Here is a 12,919-nt window from a genome sequence, read left to right on the forward strand (position 1 = left end):
GTTTTCAGATTTATATGCAGAACTTTAATGTAGTTTAATATTTTTGACTAATTTTACTCTATCCAAATTTTTGTATTGGGTGGATTAGCTTTAATTAATAATAAAATTAACAATTTATTAATGAGTGTGCAACATCAACTAAATTGAAGCAAAGGGAGTAATATGTTATTACTAAAAACCACCTTTAGCCTGTCATCAATTTAAGATAAACTCCTTTTTTCGAAAAGCATGATGAAATTTTTTATTTTGTTTAAAGGTGTCCGCCAATTGTTATTGATGATATAACGTCTCTTTGATAAAATTAATTTTTGTTAAAAAATATTTGTTTGATTTTAATTATAGATTTGCAAATAGACTTTCATGGTTTATAACTACCACGAAATTATCTCCATTAAACACATTTCAATTAGTTCGATCCTTAAAAAACATATCTGCTGAGCTATATTATCATATATTAACAACTGTAATAGTTATCAACATAAAACAGCCTTAATACCCTTAAAGCTTCGGCTAATATCCAGACATTGAAATGTTAATGAGCTATATAACCTCCTTATAAGTGTGAAAATGATTATTATTAACTTGCGTCTGACTTAACTCCGACGAACAATAAGTAGAAGAGTCCAACCTCATCCGTTGTTGCTAATATAAATGAACCCTTACAACACAGTCGAGAAAAAACAAGAAACCTAGAAAAGCAGAGCCTACTTTATCACTCACGCTATACGGAGCCAAACAAAACGGTAATGAGCAGGCTCAAACAACATCAAAAGACACACACAAGTCAAGTGGTCGTCATTTACAAGTCCTCATCGACTAAACCAAGTATAAACCTACACCTCCCTACTAATGTCCCCATCCACAACCCTCTGCATATACAAATATCTGCAACACAACAACACACGTTTAAGAACAACCTCAAATACTGGATATTCTCCTTAAATTAAGCAACAACATCTACAACCCCGCGTTAAGCAATTTATATATAAAAAAAACTAAAGAATCAAAACCAGCACGGACACATTTAGATATCGGCCCAATGATCTCAAGAAGGGAGTTCGGTCCACCGGAATCCAAATAAAAGTTTGTACTGATACATCACGAATCGGATTTTTATTCTGGTGGTGGGTGTGTGAGTGATTCGCAGTTTGGTAGACACTTACCACCACATGTACTAAACAATTAGACCACAAAGCAGACTTGTCGAATAAAAGCATTCGCACAAAACCTCCAAAGGAACCAAAAAAAAAAAGAACAAGGGAGAGAGAAGAAGAGAGAGACGCGAAAATGGCTTCGACTCCGAAGCTAACCACTACAATCTCATCTTTCCCATCTCTTCAAATCCTCTGCAGAAAACTCCCGATCGCAATCAACCTCCCATCTTCTTCAACCTCTCGTTCCCTCCCTAAAACCTTATCCCATCTCTCCTCCCTCCACCGTCCCCACATCGCCTCGGTCTCAAACCATCGTGTTAGATTCGAGTTTATTATGAGTTTCCAACTTAAAACCAAATGGTGATTAGTGGATTGGCCCTAACCCTTTATATATTACTTAATGTTCCTTAGAATTCTCGATTTGGGAATCTCGGAACTTTAAGACAGTAATAATCGACCGAGCGAGTTAATTACGACCTTTATACCCGGTCGGAAAGGGTTAAATATGACCTATAAACCCGGTCGAAAGGGTCATATTAATTAGAGGTTTAGGATATTTTAGGATCTGGGCTCTAATACCATGTTAGATTCGGGTTTATTATAGGCTTCCAACTTAAAACCAATTGGTGATTAGTGGATTGGCCTTAACCATTTATATATTAGTTAATATCCCTTAGAATTCCCGATGTGGGATATAATATCCTTAATACCCCTCCTCGAGATGATGGCTCTTATCGGCCAGAAATCTCGGAACTTTAGGACAGTTATACTTGGAGTTAATTACGACTTTTATACCCGGTCGGGAAGGATTAAGTACAACCTATAAACCCGGTCGGAAGGGTCATATTAATTAGGGGTTTAGGATATTTAGGATCTGGACTCTAATACCAGGATAAGTTAAATGTGCTTCCAACTTAAAACCAATTGGCGATTAGTGGATTGGCTCTAACCATTTATATATTAGTTAATGTCCTTAGAATTCTCGATGTAGGATATAATATCCCTACTACACCGCTACTACCACTCCTCCTCTCGCTGCTGCTTCTCCATTCGCGCGCAGAACGCTGACAATGGAGCAGACTCGGACCGCCGCTACGATTTCGATCTCTTCACCATCAGCACCGGTAGCAGCGGCGACTAGCTACGGAGCATCCGCCGCCGTCTGCGAGCTCCCCTTTTCCACCATCTCTTCTGATACCGCCGGAGGCGTTGGAGGAACGTAAGCAAGCGTCTTTTCCCCCACGTAACTTACATCTGTGTTACTATTTGATTTAGTAACTTGAATTACATATGGACACAATACATATTCTGTTAGTTGATAAATCCTTTTTTTTTGGTTTAATCGACAGGTGTGTGCTTAGACGATAGGTCCCTTGCCAAGAGATAACAACGTTGATCTAGAAACATGAACACAAGAGAACACACAACAATACACTTTTTCTTTTGGGTAGTTAAGACTACCTCTTTTTAGGCTTCATTCATATAAATAGCAAAGAGTACATGAAGCAAAGAAATAGAAAGTGGAGCATCAACTCCAAACAAACATGAATGGGAAACGTGACATGAGGATTGGCTCATATTAATCAAGGAAGACCACTTCTCTTATTAATGAAACTAGAAAATAAATAAGTCGTGAGACTCTTTCATGCGAGATACTTGCGGTTTGGTTACCGTCGTCTAGATGATCTCCTACTTTTTTTTTGAAAAAAAAAAAAAAAAAAGGATGGCTTCTAGTATCCTATCATTAGAGGATGCGTCCCAAAGAAGCTACTCGTGTATGCATCCAAATACACTCACGAGTTCGAAGACAGTCACAGCTTTGGTTGGAAGTATGACACCGAGCCTTCTCATGATTGGAGTACACTGATCGCCAACAAGAACGCTGAGCTGCAGCGCCTGACTGCTATCTATAAATGTCCATAGATGTTCCGTTGATGTCCAAAGATGGTTTGCATCCCTTTGTAAGATCAGGGGCGGCTTAGATGGGTGGGCGGGGAGTGCGACCTCCCCAGGTCCAAGGGTCCAATTTTTTTCTTACAACTTTAATAAATAAAAATGTAAAAATAAATATATTTTAACTAAATTTAGCTATATGTATTTTAAAAACTAAAATTGTCTGGAAAATTTTCATACAAAATAATACAATAGCTTAAGCAATTACATTAAATTCTTGATTTTAACTGATTTTCAAAAAATAGTTTTCCAAAATACTATATAATTTGTTTATGTCGAGGGCCCAAAATGTTTATGAGCCGGCCCTGTGTAAGATTGTAAGAACATCTTTGAAAGTTTTTGGGTGGTCTGATTTCATCAGTTGTTTCTGTTTTGTAGATATGTATGCGTCAGAGCATCCATGTCTAAAGTCGTTGTTTCCTTCCAAATATCCAAATGAGGTATTGCCAATTGCCAAGTTAGTAACATGAAGCATCTGCATGGGTCCTACACTTACCCGCGACACCGCAAAAGCGAAACACGAACTCGCCACGTTATCACAAAAGCAAAGCCACGTCACACCATCTCACTGTCAACGACACACCACCTCCTCCGTTGGAAGTTCTTTAATTAGAATCCTACCACTAAAAATAAAGAAATAAAAAAAAAATATATGAGAAAGAGTGAAATTTTTTTTTAAAACAAGTGTTTTTAGAACCACTTCTAAACTTTAACTTTCCATGTGTGTTTTAACTAGCATTTTAGAATTAAAAAAATAAAAAAAAAATTATTTATTTAATTAAAATATTAATTTTTTTAGTTTTTTAGAATCTCACCTAGTTTCTAATTTGAAAGTGATCTTACTACTATTACTATACTATTTACCGTTTCACATTGCCTATCTATTTTGATAAACCCACAAGCTGCCTCCTTAGTTTCTTTACCAGCAGCAACCATATAAAGCAGAAAGAAAAGAGGAAAAAAAGAAAAGAGAGAAAAAATGGAGGATGACAAAAATAATAACACTAGCAGCACGAACACAAACGTGATCGCACCTTTCGTTGCGAAGACATACCAGATGGTCAACGATCCTTCGACCGATTGGCTCATCACCTGGGGACCTGCCCACAACAGCTTCATCGTCGCTGACCCTCTCGACTTCTCTCAACGCATCCTCCCTGCTTATTTCAAACACAACAATTTCAGCAGCTTCGTTCGTCAACTCAACACCTACGGGTTTAGGAAAGTGGATCCGGACCGGTGGGAGTTCGCGAACGAGCATTTTCTCAGAGGGCAGAAGCACCTGCTCAAGAACATAGCGCGTAGGAAACACGCGCGTGGGATGACGGATGCGGAGGACGGTGAGATCGTGAAGGAGATCGAACGGTTGAGAGACGAGCAGAGGGAGCTTGAGCTGGAGATTCAGAGGATGAACCAAAGGATCGAGGCGACGGAGAAGAGGCCGGAGCAGATGATGGCGTTTCTCTACAAGGTCGCTGATGATCCCGACTTCCTCCCCAGGATGATGCTCGAGAAGGAGCGGACAAAGCAATTGGTCTCGGACAAGAAGAAGCGTCGTGTCACGGTGAAGTCAGAGGAAGGGGCAGAGGAGGAGGAGAGGGTCTTTGGTGTGGTTTCACCGTCGCCTTCGCCTTCGCCGGAGAATTCAATAGGATGGGTTGTTCCGATGCAGAGGCAGGGGACGTTTGGTAGTTACTACAACGAGACGGGTATGGTGACGAACTCGATGATTTCTACTTCGTCGAAGTCATCATCGTTAACGTCGACGTTGTCGTTGCTGGAAAGCGTAAACAGAGGCGGCGGAGGAGGATGTGGGAGTATTCAGGGAGAGACAAGGGACAAAGAAGCGGCGACGTTTGGAGGAGTGGTAGAGTCAAATCCACAAACACCGCCTTATCCGTTTTCTTTATTTCGAGGTGGCTTTTAGATCTATTAGCTTCACATGAAATATGATCTTTGGTTCTTCCTAATGTTACTATTTGTTATCATTTTTCTTTAATTATTTGTCATGTATAACCAACCAATAATAAATAGGACAGATCGATAGTTGTTAGTTTCGTGAGTATCAGGACAGGGAGACAGTGTCAGTAGTCATATCGTTTTATAGAAAGTTGACAGTATATATTTTGCAGATTATACTGTTAAAAAGTTCATAAGTTGACATTGTTTTTTTTTATTATTGTCTTTTAAGCGCGTTTGTAATTCACAATTTGTAATAATTAGGGGTGGGAAAAAAACTCAAACCGAACTGTTTGGTTTGAGTTGGTTTGGTTTGTTTTGGTTTCAAACCGAACCAAACCAACCGAAGTTAAACCGATCCAAACTAAACCGTGCTCTTTACATAACCCAATTGGTTCATGTTTTACTCAACCCGAATTGTTTGGTTTGGTTTGGTTTGGTTTGGTTTCAAACCAAACCGAACCAAACCAAACCGAACCAAACCAATAATCCAATATATATATGTTAACATATTGTAAATTTTAGTTAAAGTCTCGTTTTCCATTTTTTCTTAACTTCCATATATTTTAAAAAAAAATCCAAATATGATTCAAATAATCCTAATACCTAAATATTGTACTGAAAACAAAACCTAAAAACTATAAGCATCTAAATCATAGTCATCTCGTTTCGTTCATCTTCTCCAATTTTCATTCTCTAAATTATGTAACAAAGTTATTATATGATCAATAAAAACAAAAAGGTAGATGCAAATAGTCTTTTAGTTAATAGGTTTTGGAATGCTTACAAGTCTTTACGCTAATTAGATTACAAATAGTCTATTCTTTGCTTATTATGTATTTTTTCCTTTAACGTGGTTAAGAGTTTTGTCATCGAGCTTTAAATTGTTTTTTGTTTCATAGATTTTTAAAGAACCAAACTAAATCTAAACCAAACCGAACTAAACCGAACCAAACTAAACCCAAACCGAACCCAAACCAAAGCTACTTTGGTTTTAATTGGGTTGAGTTTTATAAAACCCAAATTAACCAAACCAAACCGAACCCAAACTGAACCCGAAACTAAACCGATATGCCCACCCGTAGTAATAACAACAATTTTGATCTTCAATGTCCTTTTTCAAAAAAAAAAACAATTTTGATCTTCTTGATTGATTTTGCTTTTGGAGTTTATGTATTAAAGATATTTCTCTTTCTGTAATAACAACAAAGTAGGCTCACTTTCTCGCTTTCTTAGACTTTAAATTCTTTTATGAAACTACTTTAAAGTTTTAACTAGTAACTAGCTTTTGACCCGCGCACCCGCGCAAGTGTTATATTAATATTTTTTTTATAGTTTTTGTTAGTGTGTATTTTTGACATTTATCGGTATTATATATTAATTGAATATAATATTTATACACAAAATTTGATGTTGCTTATATGGAGTAATTTTATTTATTGTATCAAATCGTTAATTGGATTAGTTGTTTATATATATTTGTTTTATGAAATTTACAATATTGGCATATAGTTATATAAAATATGCATGAAATAACAAATGTAAACAGCCATTTTTATTTAATATAATTTTCTAAATTTGACTATTTACATGGGATTGTAAAGTTTTAGTTATTATTAATAAATAAAGAGGAGTATACTATAATACTATAAAGAATATTTTGATGAACAATTATCTCCATTTGCTAAAACATGGAAAATATCCGAAAATAAAACTATGGATTTATATAATATAAGAAAATAAAATGACTTACAAGTATATGTATACAAAGTTATTTTCATTTTCTATTTGCAGAATATACAAAGTGTATGTATAAGGTTTAGAAAGTACATAATATACAATCTTATGTATAAGGTTTAGAAAAAGTGTCCAACTTATTTTCATTTCCTATTATCGATTCTATTATTAATTAATGTATGTCATAGCGTTTTTGTAGATATTGATTCTATTAGTATTGGAATATATTATATACTAGGTGGACCGCCCGCACGCATGTGCAGGCATTAACATTAAAATTAAATCAATAATTACATATTTACAACTGTATAATACTTATGTTACATGTATGTGGTTAATATGAAAGATTCGATGTTACATATTGATATTTATACTATGTTCATATGAACAAAGAATACATTAGAACGTTTAGATTAAAAATTTCAGTGTTTCGTATAAACAATATGAGTTATGGAAAATACAAAGTACCTTAAGTCCATAAAGTAGAGAAACCAGAACTTAAGACCAAGGCTTCGAGTTCTGTCTAGATTAAGGTAAAACCCACACATCATATAAGATCATATTTCCCATGTGTTGAGCGCCAGATCATCATGAAGAGTGCACTCGATTTTCTTAGCACCAACATCTTTCCAGTCTATTGAAAGCACTGTCCCATTAGATTCCACCTGTTGATTGTGCAAAACTACAAAAGAGTCAATCAAAATGCCAAAAACATTGTAATCTCCATGAGAGAAGAAAGACTAAATAGGAATATAGATAGATAGATACTCACAAATGATTTGCTCTAGCACTCCTCATATCCTCATCAGAATTCAAATATATCTCACGGAAGAACTTGTTCAAAGCAGCGTCTCCTTCAAGCTTATCATCCTTCTATTCTTCTTCACTTCATCTTCGAGCTTGTTATAGTCCTTTACTTTCTTGGAAGAACGATAAGCCGGTCTCATTGAAACCTCTGCACAATTACACAAACAAATAATAAATTTTAAAATATCAAGAGTCTGTGATTCAAACTTCTCATCAGGTGAAACTAAATAAAAAGAAAAAAAAAAGTAGAAAACATGTTTAAGAAATTCGGGTCTGGCAAAACTGCTGGTTGTTTGCCATGTTCAAGAGAGGCCCATGTGATTATCTCAGCTTTTAAAAGACTTTTCTTAATTTTGGTTGATATTACTTCATATATGCACTTCACTACTGCTATCTGAATACACACCGCAAGGAAAAAAAAGGTCAATACAATGTGTACAACTCAGAACATGGCATTGTTTGAGTTTAAAAGGACTGCTTGGTACTATCTAATAAAATGAATCATTTATATCTGATAAAGCGTACCCTTTAGATACATAACTCTTTGAACTGCTTATAGGTTAAACATGATTATTCTGTTAGTTCAAAAAGTTAGAGTTCAAAAGGTTTAAAAGGACTGATTGGTACTATCTAATAAAATGTATCCTTTAGATGTCAATTATCCAATTACATCTGTAAACCAATTACCTTTCCCAACAATCTCAGTTTGAGATGATACGCTTTCTCTCTTGGAACATCAGTCGCAATACTCAGATGCAAAATCACTAACATAATTGACACAATTTACATAGAATTGTTTATCACGGAGGTGTGTTCTGAGAATGCATTATGCTTCAAACGATCACATTTAACACTAATCTTAAAACATCAGAAAAATATAATTGAGAAAAAACAAATATTTCACGCATAAACCACATAAAAATCAGCCATAAAATATAAAAGATAGATTTGAATTACCTGAGATTTATTATCATTGGTTTCATTGTAACATCATAGATGATTTACGGTTTCCTTCTCTAAGCCTTGAGTCAGAAAAGAGGTAATTCTTATAAAAATATTTAAAGATGTAAACAATCCCCAAAAGATAACAAATTATATAATTGATAGGACAACGTCAATGAGTTTCAAAGTTTTTAAAAAGCTTTGAGATTACCTTTGGCTCTCAGACATACCGAAGAGGATCACACACAATAAATAAATTGCACTTGATTAGCATACACATCTTATATTATATTCTTGATAAGTGATTTAACTTTATAAAAAAAGAATTACCTTTTTCGAAGGGGATGATCAGTTCCTGGATAAACAGAGTCGTCTCTTTTTGTTAGTTGAAACAATACTGATAAAAATATAGATAGAGATACAACATGGAGAGGAAGAGAACTAAAATAAACGGAGAAGAAGAATCCCCCATAAAATTACCAGTAATGATGTTCTTGTCTATGAGTTACTTATTGATTATCATACACCTGCGCAAGATCACAAAAGTATACTTTAAATTAGAACGATCAAAAATATATGAAAACTTAAAAGATAGATGCGTGAAACTAATGGGGGTGGCGTGCTATTTATATAGCAAATTAGTTTAAGTTTCTAAATGACCTAGTTTTCAAGAGAAGCTATGAGATAGAATATCCTCTAATAAATTTTAATTCAGCTATGAGAAAGGATATCTTCTAATAAATTTTTAAAGATATTCTGGTTATAATATATACATAATTTTGGTAACTCAAATCTTGCTATATATATATTTAAATATTAAATGCATGATATTAGGAAAGAAGATATCTCGTCAGTTGATTGCAACTAATTTTTGATAAAACAAATCCCACTATAAGGATTTAAATAATAGATAATAAGGAAAGAATAAGAAATTTTAACGTTAAAACCCCTCAATTAAGTTTGTTTTGTTTAATTTTCTCAAACTAAGTATTTAACGAAAACCCCCTAAACTAACTTTATTTAATGAATTAAACTCTAACATGTCATAATTACCATTACTACCAGTAAATCTTTAGTTTAGGAGTTTCTACACTAAGTAAACATAGTTGAAGAATTTTACCATTAAAAATGAAAAAATGAAAAATATTGTAATAGGAGGATAAATTTTCAAAAAACATTATATAAACTAATGTATAAGCTTCTATAAATAACTTAGAACCTCTTATAATAATTTAAAACATCTGATAAGCCAATATAAATAATTTTATAAATGATTTATAAAGTATTTTATAATAATTTAAAACATTTGATAAGCCAATATAAATAATTTTATAAATGTATTTATAATTTTATAAATGATTTATAAAGTATGCATTGAATTATTAGACATTAATAGTTATTATGATACTTTATACACAAATATAATTCTTTCTATACGAAGATAAAATCATTATATCAATTCAAATAAACATTTTTGTTTATCATTTTATGTAATTTATAAATATATAAAAAAATTGATCGCATTATTACTCTTTCATAGTTTCAACAATTAATTACCATAAATAATTATTTCTAATATTATGTAGATTATTTTGAAAGTGGTAATTGAATTATCCTTTCCTTTTAGATATAATTATAATAAATAAAATTAAAAATCATCGGTCAACCAAATTATAACAATTTGAAGAGTTAATTTATGATCAACACGTAATAAAAATCACTTATTTGACTTCTCAATCAATATATAGTAGAATTTATATTTTTATAAATAATTTATAACATTATATAAATAATTTTAAAATTCTGATAAATTTATTCTGTAAGCAACGATAAATAATTTAAAAATCATATTAATAAACTTTTTTGGATTTTGTAATATTTAAAATAGTTATTATATAATTATATTCGAATACAATTCATCAAGTAGAGTATAAAACTATTGTAATTATCTTATATAAAAATTCGTTCATTATATTTTATAGTTTATAAATATTAAAAGTAATAAATAAAACATTATTAATCTTTCTATAATTTCGAGAATTAGTTGCCATAAATTGTCATTTGTAATATTCTTTAGATTATATGACAAGTGATGTTAAATGTTTTTAGACTTACCTTAAATTTTTAGATCTAATTTAAATAAATAAAAATTAAAAACAATCGACCAATCAAATTATAACAAATTTTTTGAAACTTTACCTGTGAGCGATACGTTACCAGACCTCACTAAAGTGACTTCTCTTTTAATATACAGGAGAATATATATATATTAGATTTTCTTGTGGAAGTAAGAGATTACAATCTTTTAAGGTACATCTAAATTTTAGGAATCTGAAAGTAATAGATTAACCATGTCATAAATATTAGGAACAATTTTAGGAAGGAAAGAATATTGTTTGTGATCTAATCGTTTAAGAAATATACCATTTTTGAATAGAGCAAATTAGCTCAATATCCTAAGAAGAGTGGAATAGTGTATAGAGTGCAAATAGGGGGGAAGCAGTGTGTAGGGATTACAAATTCTCTTTTGAATATCTCTTATACTAATGACATCTACGTGGTTATATTGTGCCATTTGCTATTCTAATTACTTTAGCATAGTAAAATTTATTGGTTATTTTGAATAGAAATATTCATAATTTTCTATTACTATTTATATAATTAAACCCATATGATTTTTTGTTTGTAAAGAACTCTGACTATCAGATGAAAGTGTTACAATGGGACAAAACAAAATGATGAATCCACTGATTCACGTACGATTTCTCATGTAAAAACAATTTTATTATTCATCAATATCATGATTCAGTTATTTGCCTCTGTCAAGTTCAAATTAAAAGAGAGACTTTTTCTTTCGGTCAACAATATCTAGGAAATAAAACAATATCCAGAGAAATCTAAGAATAGAAACAATAAATAAACAATCTTAAAACAATGACAATTTAAGTAGTTTTATTAGGGTAATTTAGTAATGCTTTTTAAATATGAAATTTAAAGCTAGTGGCATGTCATTGTAAATATTAGAAAAAAAATTAGGGTTAATTTCTAATTGTATTTCAGTTTTAATAGATTAGATTTAATATTTAAACTTTGTCCAAATGGCTTCCACTTTATAGTGAATACTTTTTGGTGGAGGCCTGCTTCACTTAATTTGTGGTTAATACTTGTGGGTAAAAGTGTGCTTTCATTCTTTAAAACTGGTATAAAAACCTTCATAATGCAAGCAAATATTTTAGAAACCAGATTTTAAATCATTATTTAGAAATGTGACGAACACTTGTATTTTCTTTAAAACCTTTTTCATTTTAAAAAAAAAAGTTTGTGCCTAAATTGATCAAAAAATGAAGAAGAAAGTTTGTGCCTACATTTTTTTTAAGTACGTTAGGAGACTATCATATCTGTTTTCTTATATCCTCAAAAAACTTTAGAACTAATTCAAAAGTATGAAATTGTTCCAGTTAATTACTTTACTCTTATCAGTGATTCACAATTTTTCACTTTAAGAACCACAAATACATCCAATACAAAGATGACATTCAATATTTTATTGACGAATACGTGAGCTGTGATTTCAAATAAAATAATAGTTCTTGTTTCTCTGTTAGTTTGATTTACTTAGTATTTTTTGTTTGAACAATTGTTTTCTTCGTATAAATTTTAGTTAGTATATTATCGTCTTTATTTTTTTGTCTGGCAATTTTATTATAAACCTTGCTTTTTTTTTAAGTTACTCAACATTATGTAAAAGTTATAAACGTTTGTTCAAAAAAAAAACCATTATGTAAAAGTGTCCATCACTTATGTTTTCACGTATCTTTTTAATTATGTCTTCGTGTATCTTTTAATTTTTTTTTATTAGGTTTCTTTTGTAATATTTTTTTAGTCTAATTCTAGTTTTAAATATTATAAATCATATTTAAAAAAATCTTTAATTTATGTATAAAATTTGAATTTATTAAAATAATTTGAAATATTTATGATATACAAAAGTTTTAAAGAATAAAACAATAAATGTGAAAATATTTGAAAATTATAAATGTGATGTGTAACTAATTATAAGGACCAAAATGCAAATGAAAAGATGGAATTTCAAATTTGGAGTTTTGAGTAGTGAAATTCCAAATATGAAGTTTCACTCCTTAAAACTCTAAATTTGAAGTTTTGAAGTTCTTTTTTGGAGAGCAAAATACTATATATTTGAAGTTATAGAGTTTTTTTAGAGATGCTCTTACTTATTTGACAAAATATTATTTTGGTACCAAAAAGCTATTTCTATAAAAAAAAATTTAGCTTCCAATAGCTAAAAATCCATGATTAGTTAAGACTTTTAGTCATATTTATAAATACAATTCTGTAAATACATTGTT

The 12,919-nt window shown here is 31.5% G+C and overlaps 1 protein-coding gene across 1 annotated transcript; it reads left to right on the top strand.

Annotated features, from left to right (window-relative positions):
* The first annotated feature begins 3,877 nt into the window (after positions 1-3,877).
* LOC106445966 (heat stress transcription factor C-1) lies at positions 3,878-5,283 on the top strand. Its single transcript, XM_013887630.3, has one exon. The coding sequence runs from the start codon at positions 4,087-4,089 to the stop codon at positions 5,032-5,034; it is 948 nt and encodes a 315-aa protein (XP_013743084.1). The 5' UTR covers positions 3,878-4,086; the 3' UTR covers positions 5,035-5,283.
* Positions 5,284-12,919: the final 7,636 nt, after the last annotated feature.

This window comes from Brassica napus, chromosome C3 (assembly GCF_020379485.1).
Source record: "Brassica napus cultivar Da-Ae chromosome C3, Da-Ae, whole genome shotgun sequence".
NCBI classification, from domain to species: domain Eukaryota; kingdom Viridiplantae; phylum Streptophyta; class Magnoliopsida; order Brassicales; family Brassicaceae; genus Brassica; species Brassica napus.